The sequence below is a fragment of the Lutra lutra genome, chromosome 12 (assembly GCF_902655055.1).
Source record: "Lutra lutra chromosome 12, mLutLut1.2, whole genome shotgun sequence".
Lineage (NCBI taxonomy): Eukaryota > Metazoa > Chordata > Mammalia > Carnivora > Mustelidae > Lutra > Lutra lutra.
The window spans coordinates 65,231,806-65,249,975 of NC_062289.1; the positions used below are offsets into that span (position 1 = coordinate 65,231,806).

The following is an 18,170-nucleotide window of genomic DNA, read 5'->3' on the forward strand; positions in this document are numbered from 1 at the left end:
AGGAAAACAAAGGAATGTCAGACAGAAGCAGAGATGGATAAAGACCACCTTTCACTCCCACTCTCCCAGAGGGGAAGCCCAGAGGCTGTGGGAAGAAGCAGCCCTACAGCCGGGTGACCTGACACAAGGGGCACCCTGTGAGCCTCAAAGGCTCTTATGTAAGATGGGGGAAATATGGAAACGCCCTCCCAGGGAGACACACTGGGGAAAGGGGACAGTTACTAATGCCATGTAGGGTGGGATCCCCAGTCGGGAGATGCTAATCCCAACCACCACAAAGGCTGACACCCAGGGACACAGGCCACGTGCAGGAAAGCCTGTGGGGAACACCAGCCTCACTGAGCCTGTGGTGGGGCCCTTCTTCTGCATGGCTCTTAAAACCCTAAGCTGAGTTCCCCCTAAAGAGGAAGGAGGTGCCCTCCCCAGCTGGGAACACATGTCTGCAGTCATTGCAAGATCCTCTAGACAGAAGTGGGGGGCAGGGGGTGCAACAGGTAGGTTTGTGTTTCCCTTGGTTGTGCTTTTACTTCTAAAGTATTCTTTTTCTTTTTTTTCTATGAACATTTTAATGAGGGGGTGAACATAAGATAGAAAAATAACATTCTGGTCACTCTTTCTTGTTGTTTTTTTTTTTAAGAGGTAGGCTTTTCTTGAGACTGTCATACAAGGCAATGGATGAGAAAACTCTAAAGAAACTTCTAGAGAAAATGTACACTGAGCACAGAAAAAGGCACTTCTCCAAACACCGTCATGGTCACTGACAACTCCGAAGTAGCCTGTTGGGCTCTCACGGGCTGTTTGTTCTGTTTTCTTTGGGGAACAGCTCAGTTCGGACTTAAGCCCTGCTCCTCGCAGAGGCTAGGGGACACCTTGGGACTGCCATCAGTTTCCCATGGTGACGCTTGGAGCAAGTGATGCTCATGGAGGTGAGGAGGGGTGCTGGAGGTAGAGTCCCAGAGCTTGCTTCTCCTCTGGTGGGGTGTGGGTGGCTAGAGGCCACTACCCCGGTGGGAGCTTTGCTCACTCCCCATGGAGGGAAAGGTGATCCAGCAGGTGGGCTGGGACCAGGCCCCTGTGACCACCCGACTCCCCATAATAGAATCCCTTGTCATCCACAGGCCCATACACTGTGACCACATCCCCTGCCCTCAGCGACAGCTTGTCCTTCACCTGACCCCCTGCTCGCCCATCCTTGGGGTCATAGTCCAAAGCTGCCATCATGGTTGTTGGGGTCCACAGTGATGACATCCTGGGGTTCCCTTGGGGCATAGGAAAGGAGCTCTGGGGGCTGGTGAGCCCCGCAAAGTCGTTGAAGGGGGCCATAGGGGGGAGGTACCCATGCACTGGCAAATGCCACTTGCCATCAGTCTGCTCTGTGCCCACCTTCACTTCAGCCACCAGGTGCCCAGGTATGGTGCCCACTTGCCCGTTACACTCGCCATGGTAGAAGCCACAGGGGTCCTGAGATCCCCACACTCTTAGCAACTGCCCTTTCTGGAAGGCCAGCTCCTCCTCTGTGACCTCAGGGTTGGCAGACATCACCAGGGGGTTATAATCAAAGAGGGCCACAAAGACCCTGACCAGAGTGTCCCCCCCCGTCCCCAGTGGGGAGGGGCCACCCCTGGGCATCTTCATGACCTTGCTGGATGGAGCTGGACAAAGTGCTGGGGTAGGCTCCTGGAGCTGGCACATTCTCTTGCCCCCCAGAGCCTGACCTCTCCCATTCTGGGTCCTAAACTCCTTTCTCTGCTCTCGCCTCCTCGTGCCCCAGGGACTGAAGCACACGGCCTCCTCCTTCTGCAGAATGTCATGGAAGTCAGACACATATGGTTGGCTGGCATCCAGCCGGGGAGGGACGAGCACTTGGGTATCTTGCTTTTGCCTAAGGACCTTCTCAAGGGCAGCCTTTTCCTGATACAGTTCTTTGTTGAGCCCACGCTCTGGGAAAAAATGGATGACTCCCGAAACAGGACTCTGTCTAGGGCCCATGTGACAATAGCGGTCTTCTCCCCTCGACTGGCCACTGGGCAGAGGGGGTCTGTGGTTCGGTGACCTCTGCTGGAAGAGCAGGTCCTTTCTGCAGACTTCTTGGGTCTCTGGAGGCCCCTGGGGTTGGCGGCTACACCCTGCACTGGCACATTCTCTTTCTGGATCCAGGTTGGGCATCGGAGACTGCCTCCTTGGGGGTTCTTCATAGAAGGCTTCTAGAAACTCGGCCTGGGACTCCCCACAGCTTCCAGGAGCGTGAGGGCTGGCTGTGGCACTCAGGGGAGCCAGGGTCAGCCTCTGAGAACAGACAGGGACAGTGACTCGGCAGGTAGATGGGTCACCACATGGGTGGCTAAAGGAAGAAGTCTCTGGCAACTGGTGGCAGGTGAAACAGTCATGAGGGATGTGGGCTGGCACCGAATCCAGGGACTCACCACAAAGGGACATGGTTCTCACAGACACACTCTGGCACAGCAGGGGCTGCTGGAGCTGGGAATATTCCAAGAGGGTGCTCCCAGCAGTGGCATCGGCGACCTCTGCAACCTTGAGCCCATCAGCATAGATGGCATAGCCGGTGACCTGGACTCCATTGGATGACCCAGCAGAGTCAATGGTTACGGGGAGCCAGCTGACCATCAGGAGGCCTGGGGAGGTGTGGCGCTCCACCAGCACATCCAGAGGAGGGTCAGGGGGTCCCGCCAGGGGCGTTTTGAAGGTGATGGTAGAGGACAACGTCTTCCAGTGCACCTGCAGCGAGTCCCACGGCAGCCGCACCTCCACCCGTGCCCGGTACCGCGTGCCAGGCAGCAGGCCATGAAAGGTATAGCTGCTCACACCTGCTGGGGTCAGGGCGTGCTCTTGACCATTGAGATACACCATATGGAGGTGGCTGCTGCTGCCGTAGACCCAGGCGATCTTGGCCGATGTTGCTGCAACGCTTTGCAGGTGGAGTTGCATGGGGGCCATGCACAGAGCCCCTGTGGCCCCTAGAAGGGGTCTGGAGAAGCCCTTCTCTTTCATACACTGCAGTGCACCCAGCCAGCTGTCTTCTGTCTTGGCATCCTCGATCTCTGCTGCCCCCTCTGTCATGGGGGCTACTCGCACCATCAGGCATGGCCCCTTGTCCATAGCCCCCTGGGCTTTCCCAGGCAAGAAGCTGTGACCAGTGTCTTCCGTCAAACCTTTGCTCTGTCCAGGTGGGAGCCGAGTGGGGCCAAAGTCAGGGGATTTGAGGGGCAGGCAGTCCAGGATGTCACTGTCTGGAATCTGCTCCACCAGGTTGGACGGCACCAGCCCTCGTCGGCCATCCTCAAGCTCCCCTTCATAAAAGCCGTCTTCATCCATGTCCCCAAAGATATAGACATAATCCCCAGCTGTAAGGGGTAGCTCACTCTCAGGGTGCTCATTAGGGCCCTTAAAAGGATTGTAGCTGTAACGAGCCAGGAATATCTTGAGCTTGGGGGGCAGGCGGGCCTCTGACCCCCCCACTTCCAAGGTGGAAGACATACTGTCAGGCTCCAGATCCTCCATCTCGCTGGCGGTGTCCATATCCAGAGTAGGACAAGATGGCACTGTGGCCCATGCAGACTCCACCTCAGAAGAAGAGTTCGACTGGGAGCTAGTTTTCTTGGCCTGGTACCTGGAGTCCAGAGGCCGACTGGCTAGAACTCTGTCAGGCACCTCAGGGGCACTGGCTGTCTCCCCGATGGCAACTGGACTTCCGGGCCGAGAAGCTTCTTGATTCTCCCGTTTGTCTCTGCTGGGCTGTGAAGATGCTTGGTCTGGAGGCTCCGGCTGGAACTTGGTCCTTCCAGGGTCTCTAACTTGAGACTCGGGGACTTGGGGGGCCTCCTGGGGTTCGGGGGGAGGTTGACCAGGCTGACACTGAAGCGCTAGCATCTCCTCGCGAGCAGCCTGGAGATCGTGCAAGGCCTTTCGCAGGTCGTGCTGCAGCTGTTGCTGCCGGTCCTGTCCGCGCGCCGCCTGCTGCAGCAGCTGCTCTGCCAGCATGCCGGCGGCGTCGCGCTCCTGGCACGCGCGGTCCAGCTGCCCGCGCACGTCGTCGTTCTCGGCCGCCACCTTCCGCGTCCAGTCGGCCTGGGCCTGCAACCGCGCATTCTCCTGGGTCAGCCAGGCTCCCTCGCGTAGCGCCGCCTGCAGCTGCGCCTCAGCCTCGTCGCCCCGCCGCCGCGCCGCAGCCGCCTGGGCGCTCAGCTCCTCGCACTCCCGCCGCCGCGAGCCCAGCTCGAGCTCCAGGGCCTGCACCTGGCGCCGCGCCTCCTCGCTGGGTGCGCCCTGGCCGTCCGCCTCCACTCGGGCGCTGCCGCTGGCCTGCTGGCGTGTCAACTGTCTCTGCAGGCGCAGCACCTCCCGCTGGGACTCGCGCTGCAGCCGGTCCAACTCGCTGATGTCGAGCCACTGGGCTTGGGCTTGGGCGGCACCCCCGCCAGGGTGCAGGACGCTGCCGAAGCCCGAGGCGACGCGCGCCTGCAGCAAGTGGCACTCCTGCCTCAGCTCTTCGATCTGCTTGTCCTTGGCCAGCAGCGCGCTCGCCTGCTCGGACAAGTCCCGGGCGCGCTGGCGGGAAAACGCCTGGCACAGCTCCAGACCCGCGCGGCTGTCGCCCGGCACAGGCGCGCTCGCAGCCCGCAGGTTGGTTTCTTGTAGCTTTCGGGCTCGGTCCTCCAGGCGCCGCGCGAGGCCTGTAAGCTTCGCGTGCTTCACCTTGAGCCGCTTCACCTTCTCGTCCGACTTGTCCTGGAAGCCTGCGCGCCGCAGCTGCGTGTTCTCCTCCCGCAGGCCAGAGCAGCGGCGTGCCACCGCGCGCAACGCCTTGGACAGTTCCGAGTTCTGCTTCACCAGCTCCTGGTAGTCCAGACTCGGCGAAGAAGGGGTCAGGGCTTCGCAGGGCTGGCTCCCGGGGTCTTCTGGCGGATCGCTAAGTCTTCGGTGCTCCGATGGCGGTGGTTGTGGAGGCGGTGGCAGTGGCGGCGGCGGCGGCGGCGTAGGGGGACTCGGAGAGCCTAAGACGGAGGCGTCTGGCGAGGAGGCCCGCTCCTCGGATTCGGGGGCCTTGGGGCAACCGAGGGTGTTGTCGAGCGAGCGGGAACGCGCTGGTGGCAAGGAATCGAGAGAGCTGGCGCGCGTGTGGAGCAAGCTGTTTGAGGAGTTGGAGCGCCCGGCCCGCACCACGTCTAGGGAGCGGGAGCGCAGGCGGACGCCCCAGGTCAGGCTGTCAGCATTCAGGGGTTCGAGTCTACACATGGACTTTGGGGGCCTGCGGGAGTCGGCGGCGGTATCGCGGGGCGGCCCTTCCGAAGAATGCACGGCTTGGGGGTCGGGGGAGCCGGGCAAAGCGGGATGCCAGCGGAAGTGCTCCAGGATGTACTTGAGGAAGAGCTGGCGCTCCACGTCGAGCGCCGCCTGCAGGTGTCGGATGCGCGAAGCCTGCTCGCCGTCGGTTTCCCAGCGAAGCTGCGCCAGCACTTCCTGCAGGCGACAGCGGCACTGAGCAGCGGCGACCTCGGGCGCCCCCGCGCGGCCGCAGTAGCCCCGGTTCACCAACTCCTCGGCCAGCTGGCGCTGCAGCTCCCGGGCCTGGCGCATGACGCCGTCGCGCTCTCGGTACAGTAGCTGCCGCAGCTGCCGCATCTCGGCCTCCTTCCAGCGCAGCAGCTGCCGGATCTCGGCCTCACGCTCCCGCAGCAAGTCCTCCTGCAGCTGCCGCAAGTCCCGACCGCGCTGAGCCTCCCACTTGGAGCGCAGATGGTCAACCAGCTGCTGCCGCTCCCGCTCGGCCGCCTCCCGCAGCTGGCGCGCCTGGGACGCGAAACGCTGCCTCTCCGCCCGCCCGCGGGCCCGCTCGGTCTCCAGCTCGGCCCGCAGCTTCTCCAGCTCCCGCCTTTGCTCCTCCAGCACCACTGCCGACGGACCCGGACTACCTGGCTTCTTCGGTGTCGCGCGGCCGCCGCCCGAAGGGCTGGGCGAATCTTTGGTCATGGTGGCCAAGGCCCGGCCAGACGCCTGACCTCGTCTGGCCCAGGCCGCTGCTAGCCAACCGCCACCGCCCCCGCTGCGGCCAACCGCCCCGCGCGCCCCTTCCGGCGATCCTGGGGGTCTCCGCGCGCCCCTTCCGCCTCTGAGCGCCTTCCCCAACCCTCTGCTGCGGGTGTACTAGCCCGAGCTCCTCTCCTGGCTGCCTGTGCGGGGCCTGGGCTCCAAACACCCTTGCTCAACTCAGTCCATGTCCTTTCTGGGATACCCAGGGGTCTCTCTGATCCCAGGCCCTTCCGTGTTTCTGGTGTCATGTCCTTTGTGACTCACCGGGCATACTCTCCCAGGCACTGTGCAATACCTTTCAGGCCAACTAGTACTGGGGCGAGCCCACGCCACTGCTCTGGACCTGGAGGGAAGAACTCCACGTGTGGGTCAAGGATGGGGTGTGAGCAGATCCTGCTTAGCCCTGGCATGGGTTCAGGTGGCCTGTTTGGTCTAAGTGTCTGGGAACCACGACAGAATACCCCCAAACTTAGAGGTGAGCCCTGAACATCTATGAGGGGAGGGTGCGGTCTTGTGACCGCATCCCCAAGTCGCCTACCTTTCCAGTGATCCAGATGCTCAGAGGAGCTGAGCAGTTGGATGCATTATCTGTTTAAACTTACCATGCCCATTTTACAGATGAGAAGTATTATTAAAGATTTTATTTATTTGACAGAGAGGTAGAGAGAGAGCACAAGTAGGCAGAGGGTCAGGCAGAGGGAGAAGGAGAAGCAGACTCTATGCTAAGCAGGGAGCCCAATGCAGAGCTTAATCCCAGGACCCTGGGATGATGACCTGAGCCAAAGGCAGACACCTGGAGAAGTTTTTTTTTTTTTTTTAAAGATTGTATTTATTTATTTGACACACAGAGAGAGAAATCACAAATAGGCAGAGAGGCAGGAAGAGAGAGAATGGGGGAAGCAGGCTCCCTGCTGAGCAGAGAGCCTGATTCGGGGGCTTGATCCCAGGACCCTGAGATCATGACCTGAGCTGAAGGCAGAGGCTTAACCCACTGAGCCTCCCAGGCAGCCCCTCCTTTATTTTAAACACAAATGAAAAGTCTTAGGCACATAGTCTGGGCATGGTGCCAACTGAGACAAAGGAGAAGGCCTCCTTGAAGAACCAAAGCCCTGGCCTATGTTTTCTTGGTTCACTTTTATGATCACCTTGCAAGAATACTCTGAGAGATAAGGACCTCTTCACGGTCACACTGCCCAGAAGTAGCTTAGTGGGGAGTCAGACTTGGAAAATTCTACCTCCAGAGTCCGTGGGCACTCTGACTCCATCTGCCTAATCTTAGGGTTGTAGCTTCAAAGGGCACTTCCCGGTCTTTCTTTCAGGGGAGGGTTTCACACTTTGCAGAAGGAGAGAGGATCAGTGGAATCCAGAGTGGGGAGCCGGCCAGGGAGGGAGGTGAGAACATGGGCACACCATTGGGGCCCAGCCCACCCTTTGTCAGGCCCAGGAGTGCTCAGGGCTTCCTGCTTCTCCAAAAGGTAAGTCACAGACCCTTATGGGCCTAGCTGTTTCCCAGCACCATTTCGCTGAAGGCAGCAAGGCCAGAGAATTTCCGTGGCTCTCCCAAGAGGCCATATTGTCAGACGGTTAGGATTGGTGTGCCTTTGGAGGCAAACAGTCCTTCAGTTTCTTGTGCCATTTCCATGTCCTCATCTGTTAAATGGGCTAATATTGCAGCTCCCTTCTGTGTTGCGTGACCTCCCAGAGTTGCCTGACCTCTCTGAGCATCCATTTCTCCAGTTTGTGAGGTTTCACTAAGGTGAGAGCACACAGTGCCCAGAACAGAGTAAGGCTCTGGTTGGCAGTTCACTGATTTTATTTTTAAAAGATTTTCTTTCTTTCTTTCTTTCTTTCTTTCTTTCTTTCTTTCTTTCTTTCTTTCGTCAGAGAGCGAGAACAAGTGGGGGAGCAGCAGGCAGAGGGAGAAACAGGCTCCCTGCTGTGCAAGGACCGCCCCCCCACCCCATGTGGGACTCATCCTCAGGACTCTGGGATCAGGACCTGAGCCGAAGGCAGATGCTTAACTGACTGAGCCATCCAGACGTCCCAGCTCACGAATTTTAATCCCCATCCCTTTTTTGCAGCTAGAGAAGCTGAGGTCAGCAAGCAGAGATCTGACTGAAGTCATTCAGGGCGGCTGTGGTAGAGGCAACATGAGGTACCCTTTGTGTGCTCTGGGACTCACTCTGGATTCTTCATGGCAGATGGGAAGCCTCAGAGACCTGGGTGTCCATCCAGGCTCTGCCCCTCTTTGGCTGAGCAACCATGGCTGATTATTTCGCTTCTCCTGGCCTCCACAAGATGGATATGTATTGATAACACTGGCCTTCCGTGATTAGAGAGAGAGAGAGACAGACACCGGGACGCTGTCTATCTGCTGATGGCCAGATGTGCAAGAGGGGCTGTGTCAAGGTCCGTGTAAGTTCTCATCTTCCCATCCAGGGCTTGGCCTAGACTCTCCAAGCTTCTTCCAGTAATCTAAAGAATCCCCCTGCCTCAAAGGCTTCTGGGCCTTCACATGTGTTGCTTCCCCCTGCCTGGGATGCCTACATTCCCCAACACAAAAATAACAACAACGCCCCCTGCAGACCAGGAACCTTTTATGTGCCAGGCTTTGTGCTAAATGCTTGCCATTCATTATTTACACTGTCCATTTTGCAGATGAGAAGTCTCAAGCCTCTGAGGAGCAAGAGATTTTGTCCACCTACCTAGTGCTAACCTTGTCTTGTCCTTTAGCCTCAGCTTAGCGGTTCCTCCTTCAGGAAGCCTTCCCTGACTCTCTGGGCTGGGTCTGGTCCCCTAAGAAGTCTGTAGCCCTAATGGCCCTACCAGGCACCCCTCCATTTGGAATAGGGATGTATCTGGTATATATCAGTGTCCCTGCCCAGAGTGGTTTTGGGGAAGGAATAAGTGAAAAGTCCCTCCCCAGAAAGGAGGGATAGGGACCCAAAGAGAGGCAAGCAGGAAGGGCACAAAGGGCACTATCCAACCAGGCCACCCAGACTGCCTACCTCCCACATTCGGGTACCACCTGGTGTCAAGGGCTGAAGCCTCAGGCTCTGGGCTGCCTATCAGGGCCTTGGGCAGACACCTTAGGCTGGAGTGAGGGTCAGGCCTCAGTAGAGATGTTGGCAGGATCTAAAGATGTGTATCTAACACACATACATACACTCAAGGACTCTCTAGGCCTGGCCCCTGTGGGGCTGGGGAGCTTAGGAGCCCTACTTAAGTCTGGCTCCTCCCTATTCTTCCTGTCCCAGCACATCAATACCTTGCTATTTCTAATCTAGACTTTGATGTTGTGGTCACATTAGAGTCCCCCTTTGCTTTTCTTTGTCTATGGTGTCTGTGGCTTCTCTCTCTATGTTTCAGTCCCTCTCACACAGTCATTTCCCCCAAGTAGGTGGGCAGGTGACCTTGGCTCCATCTCCCAGGTGGGGAGAGAGAGGCTCAGAGATAGCACAGGTCGTGTTCTTCAGCATGTGGCTCTGTGGGCTCTGCCTTCTCTGCCGTACTCATGTTTTTCAGATCCCGTTCCCCTAAACCACTGATGTGCCATGGGAGATCTATGGCTTCAGGCAATGCTATGTACCAGGATCACAGAGAACTGTGACTCCAGATGTTTTCTGGGAGTGATGCAGGGGGTGGAGTGATGCAAGGATGGCCTTAGCCTTGAACTAAGGCCCTGGATGTGGTAGCCACAGGCAGAGTATGTTCATGGAATCCTCACTGCAGCTCTGTTGGACAGAGGAGAGCCCGAAGCCTGGTGGGAGCAGGTGGCTTGCCAGGGGACGTGGGCAGCTGCGGCAGAGCTGGGTTGTCACTTCTGGGCAGTGGGTGGAACTCCGCAGCCTAGATTTCTGCTGCAGTGTCTAGAGGAACCTGCAACCCTCAGAGGAGGAGGACCAAGGAAGAGGACCTTGGGGTGAGTCTCTGGGAACCCCACAGTCACCATCCAGCAGCTACTGGGGCTGGCACCACCTGTGGTATGTCAGAGGCATTCTGGAATGTAGGTTGAGTGGATGAGCAAACCAGGGCTTCCCCAATGCCAGACTTCTGCCACCCCCACACTCATCATGTTGTGCCATGATTGTTAATGACCTGCCCATCACTCCCATCAACTCTGAGCTCAGGGAGGGCACAGACCATGTAGATGCATTCTCTGGGTCTCGCTTTCTTGCCTATAATATAAAAGAGGTGGATTACGTGGGTGGCTTTAAAACTGGGTTCCTTAAGGCCTCAGGGTTCCTGAGAAATATCGTAGTAGGATTTTTGGGAATGGGAGAATATGCCTGGAGCTAAAGGAGAAATACTGCTTCTACCAGCTTCAACAGAGCATGTACACCTGTTAGTGTCATTCTTTTTTTTTTTTTTAAGCGTTTCTTCATTTATTTGACAGAGAGAGAGAGAGGCAAGCAGAGGGAGAGGGAGAAGCACGCTCCCCGCCGAGCAAGGAGCCCGACATGGGTGGGGCTTCATCCCAGGACCCTGGACTCCTGACTTGAGCCGAAGGCAGAAACTTAACCAACTGAGCCACCCAGGCACTCCTTTTAGTGTCATTATTTAGGTTTTAAGGAAGACTTTGTCTTAATAAAGAGGTATGCCACTAGAAACAAGTTTGGAAACCTCTGGTTAGAGACCCTCCTGTCTATTACATGCAAACACACATTGCCCTGACACTCAGTAATTCCACTGACCCTGAGAGAAGGCACCTGTGCCCCTTACGTCTTTGTTCACCCCACATCACCAGCATTATACTCCATGCTGCCTCTCTCCCCAGCACCAGTCTGTGACCTTTGGACCATGCGGTCATGGGGTATGTGATCCTGGGCAATCTGGTTCTCATCCGCTGCTAGCCTGGCCTAGCCCTATTTTAACTCTGTCACACGTGCCTAGAGCTCTTGCCTGGCCTTAGCGAGAGGCAAAAACTCCATCCAGAAAGCCAACCCACCGGAAGATTTTTTTTTTAAAAGATTTTATTTATTTATTTGACAGAGAGAGATCACAAGTAGACGGAGAGGCAGGCAGAGAGAGAGAGAGAGAGAGATAAGCAGGCTCCCTGCTGAGCAGAGAGCCCGATGCGGGACTCGATCCCAGGACCCTGAGATCATGACCTGAGCCGAAGGCAGCAGCTTAACCCACTGAGCCACTCAGGCGCCCTGGAAGATTTTTTAAAAAAAGATTTTATTTATTTGAGAGAGAGACAGAGAGACCACAAGTGTGCGGTGTGGCAAAGGGAGAGGGAGAAGCAGACTCCCGGCTGGGCATGGAGCCCAATGTGGGGCTCAATCCCAGGACACTAAGATTAAGACTTGAGCCAAAATCAAGAGTCAAATGCTTAACTGATTGAGCCACCCAGGCACCCCCCACCAGAGGGGTTTTAAGCTTCCGAACAGACCCCGTTAGCCATTGGGAACACCTTTGGTCAGTCATTTGGCTATTGCTCTAGGTCACGGACAGTCCTTTTTTTTTTTTTTTTAAGATTGATTTATTTAGGACACCTGAGTGGCTCAGTAAGGAGCCTGCTTTTCCCTCTCTCTGTCTGCTGCTCCCCTACTTGTGCTCGCTCTCACTCTCTCTGTCAAATAAATAAATAAATAAATAAATAAATAAATAAAATCTTTTAAAAAAGAAGAAGAAGAAAGATACGGACGCCTGGGTGGCTCAGTCAGTTAAACGTCTGCCTTTGACTCAGGTCATGATCCCAGGGTTCTGGGATGGAGTCCCACATCGGGCTCCCTGCTCTGCAGGGAACCTGCTTCTCCCTCTGTCTTCCACTCTCCCTGCTTGTGTGCGCACTCTCTTTCTCTGACAAATAAATAAATAAATAAAATATTTTTTAAAAAAGATTGATTTATTTATCTTAGAGAGAGCATGAGAGTGGCGGGAGGGGCAGAGGGAGAGGGAGAGACTGAGTCTTAAGCAAATTCCCTGCTGAGCACAGAGCCCAATGCAAAGTTCGATTTCACGACTCTGAGATCATGACCTGAGCCAAAATCAAGAATCGAAAGCCCAACTGACTAAGCCACCCAGGCACCCCAAAGGAATAGTCCTTCACCAACTGTTTGTTGAGTACCAATCTAGTCAGGGCAAGGCGGCAGGGAAGGATGTGAATTTCCTCCTTCGCTAAACACAGAGAACCCCCAGTGGGATTTGTGAAGGGAGGATGGAAGGAAAGCGGGAGGTTGGGAAGGAGGATAGAAGGGAAAGAAGGAGCCCTTTAGGTGATGAGCCTCCCAGACCTTGGCTTCCCCCTCACAGTCAAAGTGTAGACTTGAGCTTGATGCTCTGACCAGCTGAGTGGCTGAAAAGCTGATTGACCCTTTGAGCCTCAGTTTTTTCCTTTGTAAATGGGGCTGATAACAGTTCTGCCCTCAAAGGGCTGCTGGGGGAGTCAATAGAAAATACTTGTGCATTTGTACTCATGGGAACCCAGCACACAGCAGGCTGTCAGGTCAACCAAGTGAGCCAGCATGGTAAGCTGAGTCTTCAAGAATGGTTAGCACTTGGGATGCCTTGGTGGCTCAGTCGGACTCTTGATTTCAGCTCAGGTCTTGATCTCTGGGTTGTGAGTTCAAGTCCCATGTTGGACTCTCTGCTGGGTATGGAGCCTACTTTAAAAAAAGAAAAGAAAGAAAGAGAAGAGGAGAGGAAGAAAAAGGAGGAGGAGAAGGAGAAGAAGAAGAAGGGGAGGAGGGAGGAAGGGGAATGGGAGGGGGAGGAGGAGGGTAGGGGAAAGGAAAGGGGAAGGAGAAGAGGAAGAGGAGAAGGAGGAAGAAGATGATGAAGAAGGAGGGGGAGGGGGAGGAGAGGAAGAAGGACTAGTATTTGCCAGCTGGATAAGTGGTGTTGTGGGGAGGGAATGACAAAGGCATCCCAGGCAAAGGGAGCAGCAAGGACAGAGGCAGGGAGTGTGGAGTGGCAGGAGCACTGGTCTTGGAAAGGGAGAGATGTAGGATATGAAGTTTTGGGCCATCAGAAGATCAAGTCAGACCCTCACCAGCATGAACCAGATCAGGGTCTAACTTCTGGAGCCTCTCTTCCTAGCTGGGTGATGAAGGACAAGCTACCACTCTCGGGGCCTCAGTCTCCTTACCTGTGAAATGGAACATCTTAGCACTGCTCTGTGGTGCCAGTGAACTTGGTGGTGAGTGTAAATGTGCAGTACCCAGTGCCAGGCATACAGTCAGCCTGCCAAGGAGCTCCTTCCATCCCTGGCCCCTCCTTTGGCCATTGTCAGCCTTCTCCTCTGGGCTCCCACACCTCATCCAACCATTGCCACATTCTGGCATTCTCCTCGGTGCCTCCCCAGGATGCTTCCAGCTGCTTGAGGGCAGGTGCCACCTTTGTATCTCCCTCTCCGAGCCTAGCAGGCAAGCCCCAGGACCCTGTGCTGACTGGGAGAAGAAAAAGAAGAACGTGGTAAGGTCTAGCCAAAGCATCTGGAGTCCAGGAGGAGGAGGAAGACTGGAATTAGAGGAGGAAGAGGGCACTTTTAATGGAAGGCTCAGGGAAATGGCACACAAAGGCCAGGTCCAAGTGAACATGGTTTGTCTGAGTGGAAGGGGGTTGGTGTGACCAGAAGCCAGGCCTGCCATGGGGAACAATAAAAGTTTTGTTTTCTTTTTTTTTAAAGATTTTATTTATTTGGCAGAGAGAGAGAGAGAGAGAGAGATCACAAGTAGGCAGAGAGGCAGGCAGAGAGAGAGTAGAAGGCAGCCTCCCTGCTGAGCAGAGAGCCTGATTCTGGGCTTGATCCCAGGACCCTGAGATCATGACCTGGGCCAAGGGCAGATGCTTAATTATCTGAGCCACCCAGGTGCCCCTTCCCTCCTGTTCTTCTAAGGCTGCCCCAGTCTGTCGTCTGCCTCCCTTGCTCCCTATTAACTTCCTACTCCATTCTGGCCATCCAGACAGCCTCATGGCCTTTGCACAGTGTCTTTTCTCCTGCTTGAAACAACCTCCTCTCATTCTCAGCTGTTCCATCCCATCCTTCAGGTTCCAGGGTTGGCCCTGAAGCCAGCAACTCAGTCTCTGTTCCTAGTTGGCTGCATGAACTTGGGCAAATCATTGGCCTTCTCTATGCTTCTGTTTCCTGTGAGATGGGCTGTCAATGGTAGCCATCTCAGAGTGGCTTCAGAGATTAGGGAAAATAAAGCACAGGAGGGGGGAGCTGGCATTTGAGGTTCCAGTATTGGCTCTTATTATACTATTTCCTCAGTGAGGCTTCCGTGACTTCCCAATGAAAAGTAGGTTCCCCCATGGGCGCCTGGGTGGCTCAATCATGATCCTGGAGTCCCAGGATTGAGTTCTGCATTGGGCTTCCTGCTCAGCAGGGAGTCTTGTTCTCCCTCTGACCGTCCCTCCTCTCATGCTCTCTCAAATAAATCAATAAAATCTTAAAAAAAAAAGTAGGCCCCCATAATCACTTTCCCATCACCCAGGTTTCTTTAATTTTTTTTTTATTTTATTTATTTGACACACACAGAAAGAGAATAAGCAGGGGGAGAGTAGAGGGAGAGGGAGAAGCAGGCTCCCTGCTGAGCATGGTGCTCCATCGTGCAACTGGATTCCAGAACCCTGGGATCATGAAGTGAGCTGAAGGCAGACGCTTAACTGACTGAGTCACCCAGGAGCCCCTCAGTTTCCTTTTCTTCATGGCACTTATTAGTGTGAAATAATCTTGGTTATTCAATGATCTTATGCAACCAATAATTATTGTGCACCTACTATGTGCCAAACACCTTGTAATCACCTCCGGATGGGACGTTCAGTAAAGGCAAGGTGTCTGCCGGTTCCATTCATCTGTGTTCGCCCAGCATCGTCATGGCACACAGTAGGCACTTCATATGTGGGGGCAGGGGGAGAGCCCCGCCTGCCCCTCCCCCGCTCCAGGAAGTGCGGGGGCTCCAGCCGCCCGGCGGGCCGCGATGCATTCTGGGAAAGCAGCAGCACCAGATCCAAGATGGCGGCCAGCAGGAGGCTGATGAAGGTAAAAGCCATTCTCCGGCGCCGGCCGGGTGGGGGGGGCGGCGTCCCGGGCCGGGGGTCCCCGCGGCGGGCGGGACTCCTCGGGGCGTCGCCGCTCGGTCTCCCGTCCCTGTGTGGCCCCACCGCTCCTCTGACCGCACACGGGCAGAGGGAGGTAACGGGGCCGCCTAGGCCGCAGCCTGGGCGGGAGCGCCAGGCCGCGCTGGGAGCTGCCGCTGGCCCCTCCGCCCGGTCCGGGACGTTCACGTCGCCCTCTGCCCGGAACCCGGCCAGGCTCTTCTCGCGGTGGCCGCCTCCCGCACCGGGGGCGGCGTTGATGTGGGGACCCCGCCGGGAGGTCCCAAACCGGGCGCCCGCGGGGAAGGCCCGAGCGCCGGAGGTCCGACCGGGAGCCCGCGCCGCGGAGCCGCCCCGCCCTGGGCCGCAGCGCGCCGGGTTTAGAGCTCCGGAGGCTGGGAGATTGTGAGGCTCGGGCTGGGGAAGGAAGGAGGAGGCCAGGCGACAAAAGTTAGGTCAGTTTGTTGGTGGGTCGTTTGAAATTGCTCTGGGTCCTAGCAAACTGTCGCCTTGTGACTGCAGAGTCACACAGCCGGCAAGTTCCAACTCCAGGAAGGCGTGGGGTCGGCCGCATTCGCGGCGCTGTTCTCTTTCCCCGTCTCCTTTTCAACCTACCACTTAAAATCATCAGGACCTTCTTTCCCTGCCGAAGCAAAAGTGCCATTTTGGGGGGTGGGTTGGGGGTTGGCTTTAGTCGTTCGAACCCAAACCGGCCAAAGTTTATAGAAATAACTTGGTACTTTGTATATTGCATGCAGCGGGGTGCCTTTTTGCTAAGTGGCTCTCCTTTGGTGAGGAATACAGATGCTAAACTGGCTTAGTTCTCTCCCGAGTATGTTTGCCGGCGTCCTCCGGAGCCGACCTCGCCAAGACTTGTGAGTCCGCGCCCGGATAGTGCTGCCGGGTTGCACGGGGCCGGAAATAAAAAGACCTAGGAGCTGATTTCCTGAGGAGAGATAAAAAGCTGGGGTTCCTCTTGGGTAGAGCAGTGCTCGGTGGAACTAGACATTGAACTTGGGAGTCACAGCCTTTGGGCCCTCCCTCCCTGGGAACGTTTCCTTTCTTTTGTTCACTAAGGGCTGGGGACGACATTTAACTTCGTAAAAGTGGTCGGAAGTGGGCACAAAAGAACAGTCAGCAGATTCCAGACTTCTCCTCATCTTTTTTCTGTCGGTGACACCACCATTCACCCACCAGTCATCCAGATGAGGGGACTGTTATTCACTTAGTTCCCTACCCTACTGCAGTCACCCATTAAGACTTGTGGATTTTACTTTAGAGGGAGTTCTGGAGTGTGCTTTCCTTCCTGATCTTAATGCAATTACCAGAATCCATACCCTCATCTCTCAGATGCCTTTCCAAGTCCATACTCTTCTTATCTGACTCCACTTCTTGGACACCAAAGTTCTTTTTCTAAAGCAAATATTTAATCCTTTCGCTCCTATTGAAACCTTTGTGATCTTATTGTCCTCAGCAGTTAATCCTAACTTCTTATTTGTCACGAAAGACCTTCCTTAGGCTGGCAGAAATCTGTTTAGCCTCCCCTCCAGGCCCTTTCTTTCCCACTACCCTTGCAAATCATAGTAGCTACTTTTTTTTTTAAGCTATGACTTTGTGCAGCCCTGTACTTCACAGTCATAATCATGTTTAATCATCCTTGAAAAGTAAACATTCCCATTTTGTAGGTGGTAAAATGGAATGCTGAGAGATTCGTTGTGTTGCCTCAGTTTTTCTAGTTTGGGAGGGTGAGCTGTAATCTCACCTCTGTTTGACTCCAGAGCCCCCTGCTCTTCCTCAGTCAGTCGCTATGTGGTGTTCCTTTGCACTTGCTGTTTGGTCTTCGAGAATGGCTGCCTTCCCCTTGCTTCTCTTTTCCAGGGAAATCCTAGGTTCAATTCCAATGCCAGCTACTTTGTCAGGCCTTTGCCCCCATCCCTGTTCAGAATAAGTTGTTCCTCCTTTTTGTGACCACAGCACTTTCTTTATGTTTCTCTTTAAGATTTTGTCCCAATCAGATTTGTGTTAGACTTGCGTTTCCTACTGGGTTTTGAGTTCTTCAAGGACAGGAATCTTGACCTAATTCATCCTTGCAGGGTATCCCCTAGTCTACCCCAGTTGACCTAGTTGGGGTTTCCAGGCTTCAGGGTTCTGAGAGGGGAGTTAACTGGTTTTTAAATTATTTTTGTATTTCCAAAAAATTGGAGCTTAGAGAAAATGTGTAATGGTAACTGAGCGCTTTTTTTTAAAAAGGTTTTATTTATTTATTTGACAGAGAGAGATCACAAGTAGGCAGAGAGGCAGGCAGAGAGACAAAGGAGGAAGCAGGCTCTCCGCGGAGCAGAGAGCCCGATTTGGGGCTCGATCCCAGGACCCTGGGATCATGACCTGAGCTGAAGAGGCTTTAACCCACTGAGCCACCCAGGCGCCCCTAACTGAGTGCTTTTAAGTGCTAGGTCATTTACATTAATTCTTTTCAATAACACTTAGAATTAGCATATTGTTGTCTTTATTTTACAAATGAGAGAATTGTGAGGCTTTGATAGGTTGAGTGTTACCTAAGGTGGAGTAGCTAGCAGACCAGGGTGGGAAGAGGTAAGATGTTAAATCTCCCTACTTTTCAAATCCCAAGGTCCATGCCTTTTTCTTAGTCCAAGAGTACCTGGAAGACTATGTAGTTTCTTGAGTTGTGGACGGAAATTCTTTCAATTCAGTAGAGGAATGCTGGTTACATGATGCAGGTCTTTGGCTCTGAGAGTCAGAGTTTAAGATGTTTAGTTTAAAAAAAAAAAAAAAAAGAAAACCCAAATTATTGTTGCATGTCGATCAATACTTGGAAATAAAATAGGCATTTTCGATGATGAAAAAAACATGTTGAAAAAATCAAATGAATTACATCTTAAAGAACTTTAGATTTCTTCAAAAACTATTATCCAGGACACTCACAAAGATTTCTTTGTAACAATGGACTGTCTGCAGATAGTATAAGATACATTATTAAAAGTAGACTGATTTGCATATATTGGGCTGAGAAGTTATTTTAGGCAAGGTGAGTATGATCAAGTCTTTAATTTAAAAAT

The 18,170-nt window shown here is 54.4% G+C and overlaps 2 protein-coding genes across 2 annotated transcripts in view; one reads left to right on the top strand and one right to left on the bottom strand.

The window, feature by feature from the left end:
* Positions 1-524: 524 nt before the first annotated feature.
* Positions 525-6,110, bottom strand: LOC125082079 (RIMS-binding protein 3A-like). The gene has a single exon (XM_047697264.1). The coding sequence runs from the start codon at positions 5,986-5,988 to the stop codon at positions 1,021-1,023; it is 4,968 nt and encodes a 1,655-aa protein (XP_047553220.1). The 5' UTR covers positions 5,989-6,110; the 3' UTR covers positions 525-1,020.
* Positions 6,111-14,893: 8,783 nt separating this feature from the next.
* Positions 14,894-18,170, top strand: part of UBE2L3 (ubiquitin conjugating enzyme E2 L3) — a 60,289-nt gene continuing 57,012 nt past the window's right edge. The window contains exon 1 of the mRNA XM_047697265.1: positions 14,894-15,037. Within this exon, the coding sequence (XP_047553221.1) occupies positions 15,011-15,037 (27 nt within the window). The 5' untranslated portion in view covers positions 14,894-15,010. The remainder of the gene's footprint in view (positions 15,038-18,170) is intronic.

Excerpts from the sequence above, each read along its gene's own strand:
- LOC125082079 (XM_047697264.1), bottom strand. The coding sequence starts at position 5,988 with ATGACCAAAGATTCGCCCAGCCCTTCGGGCGGCGGCCGCGCGACACCG.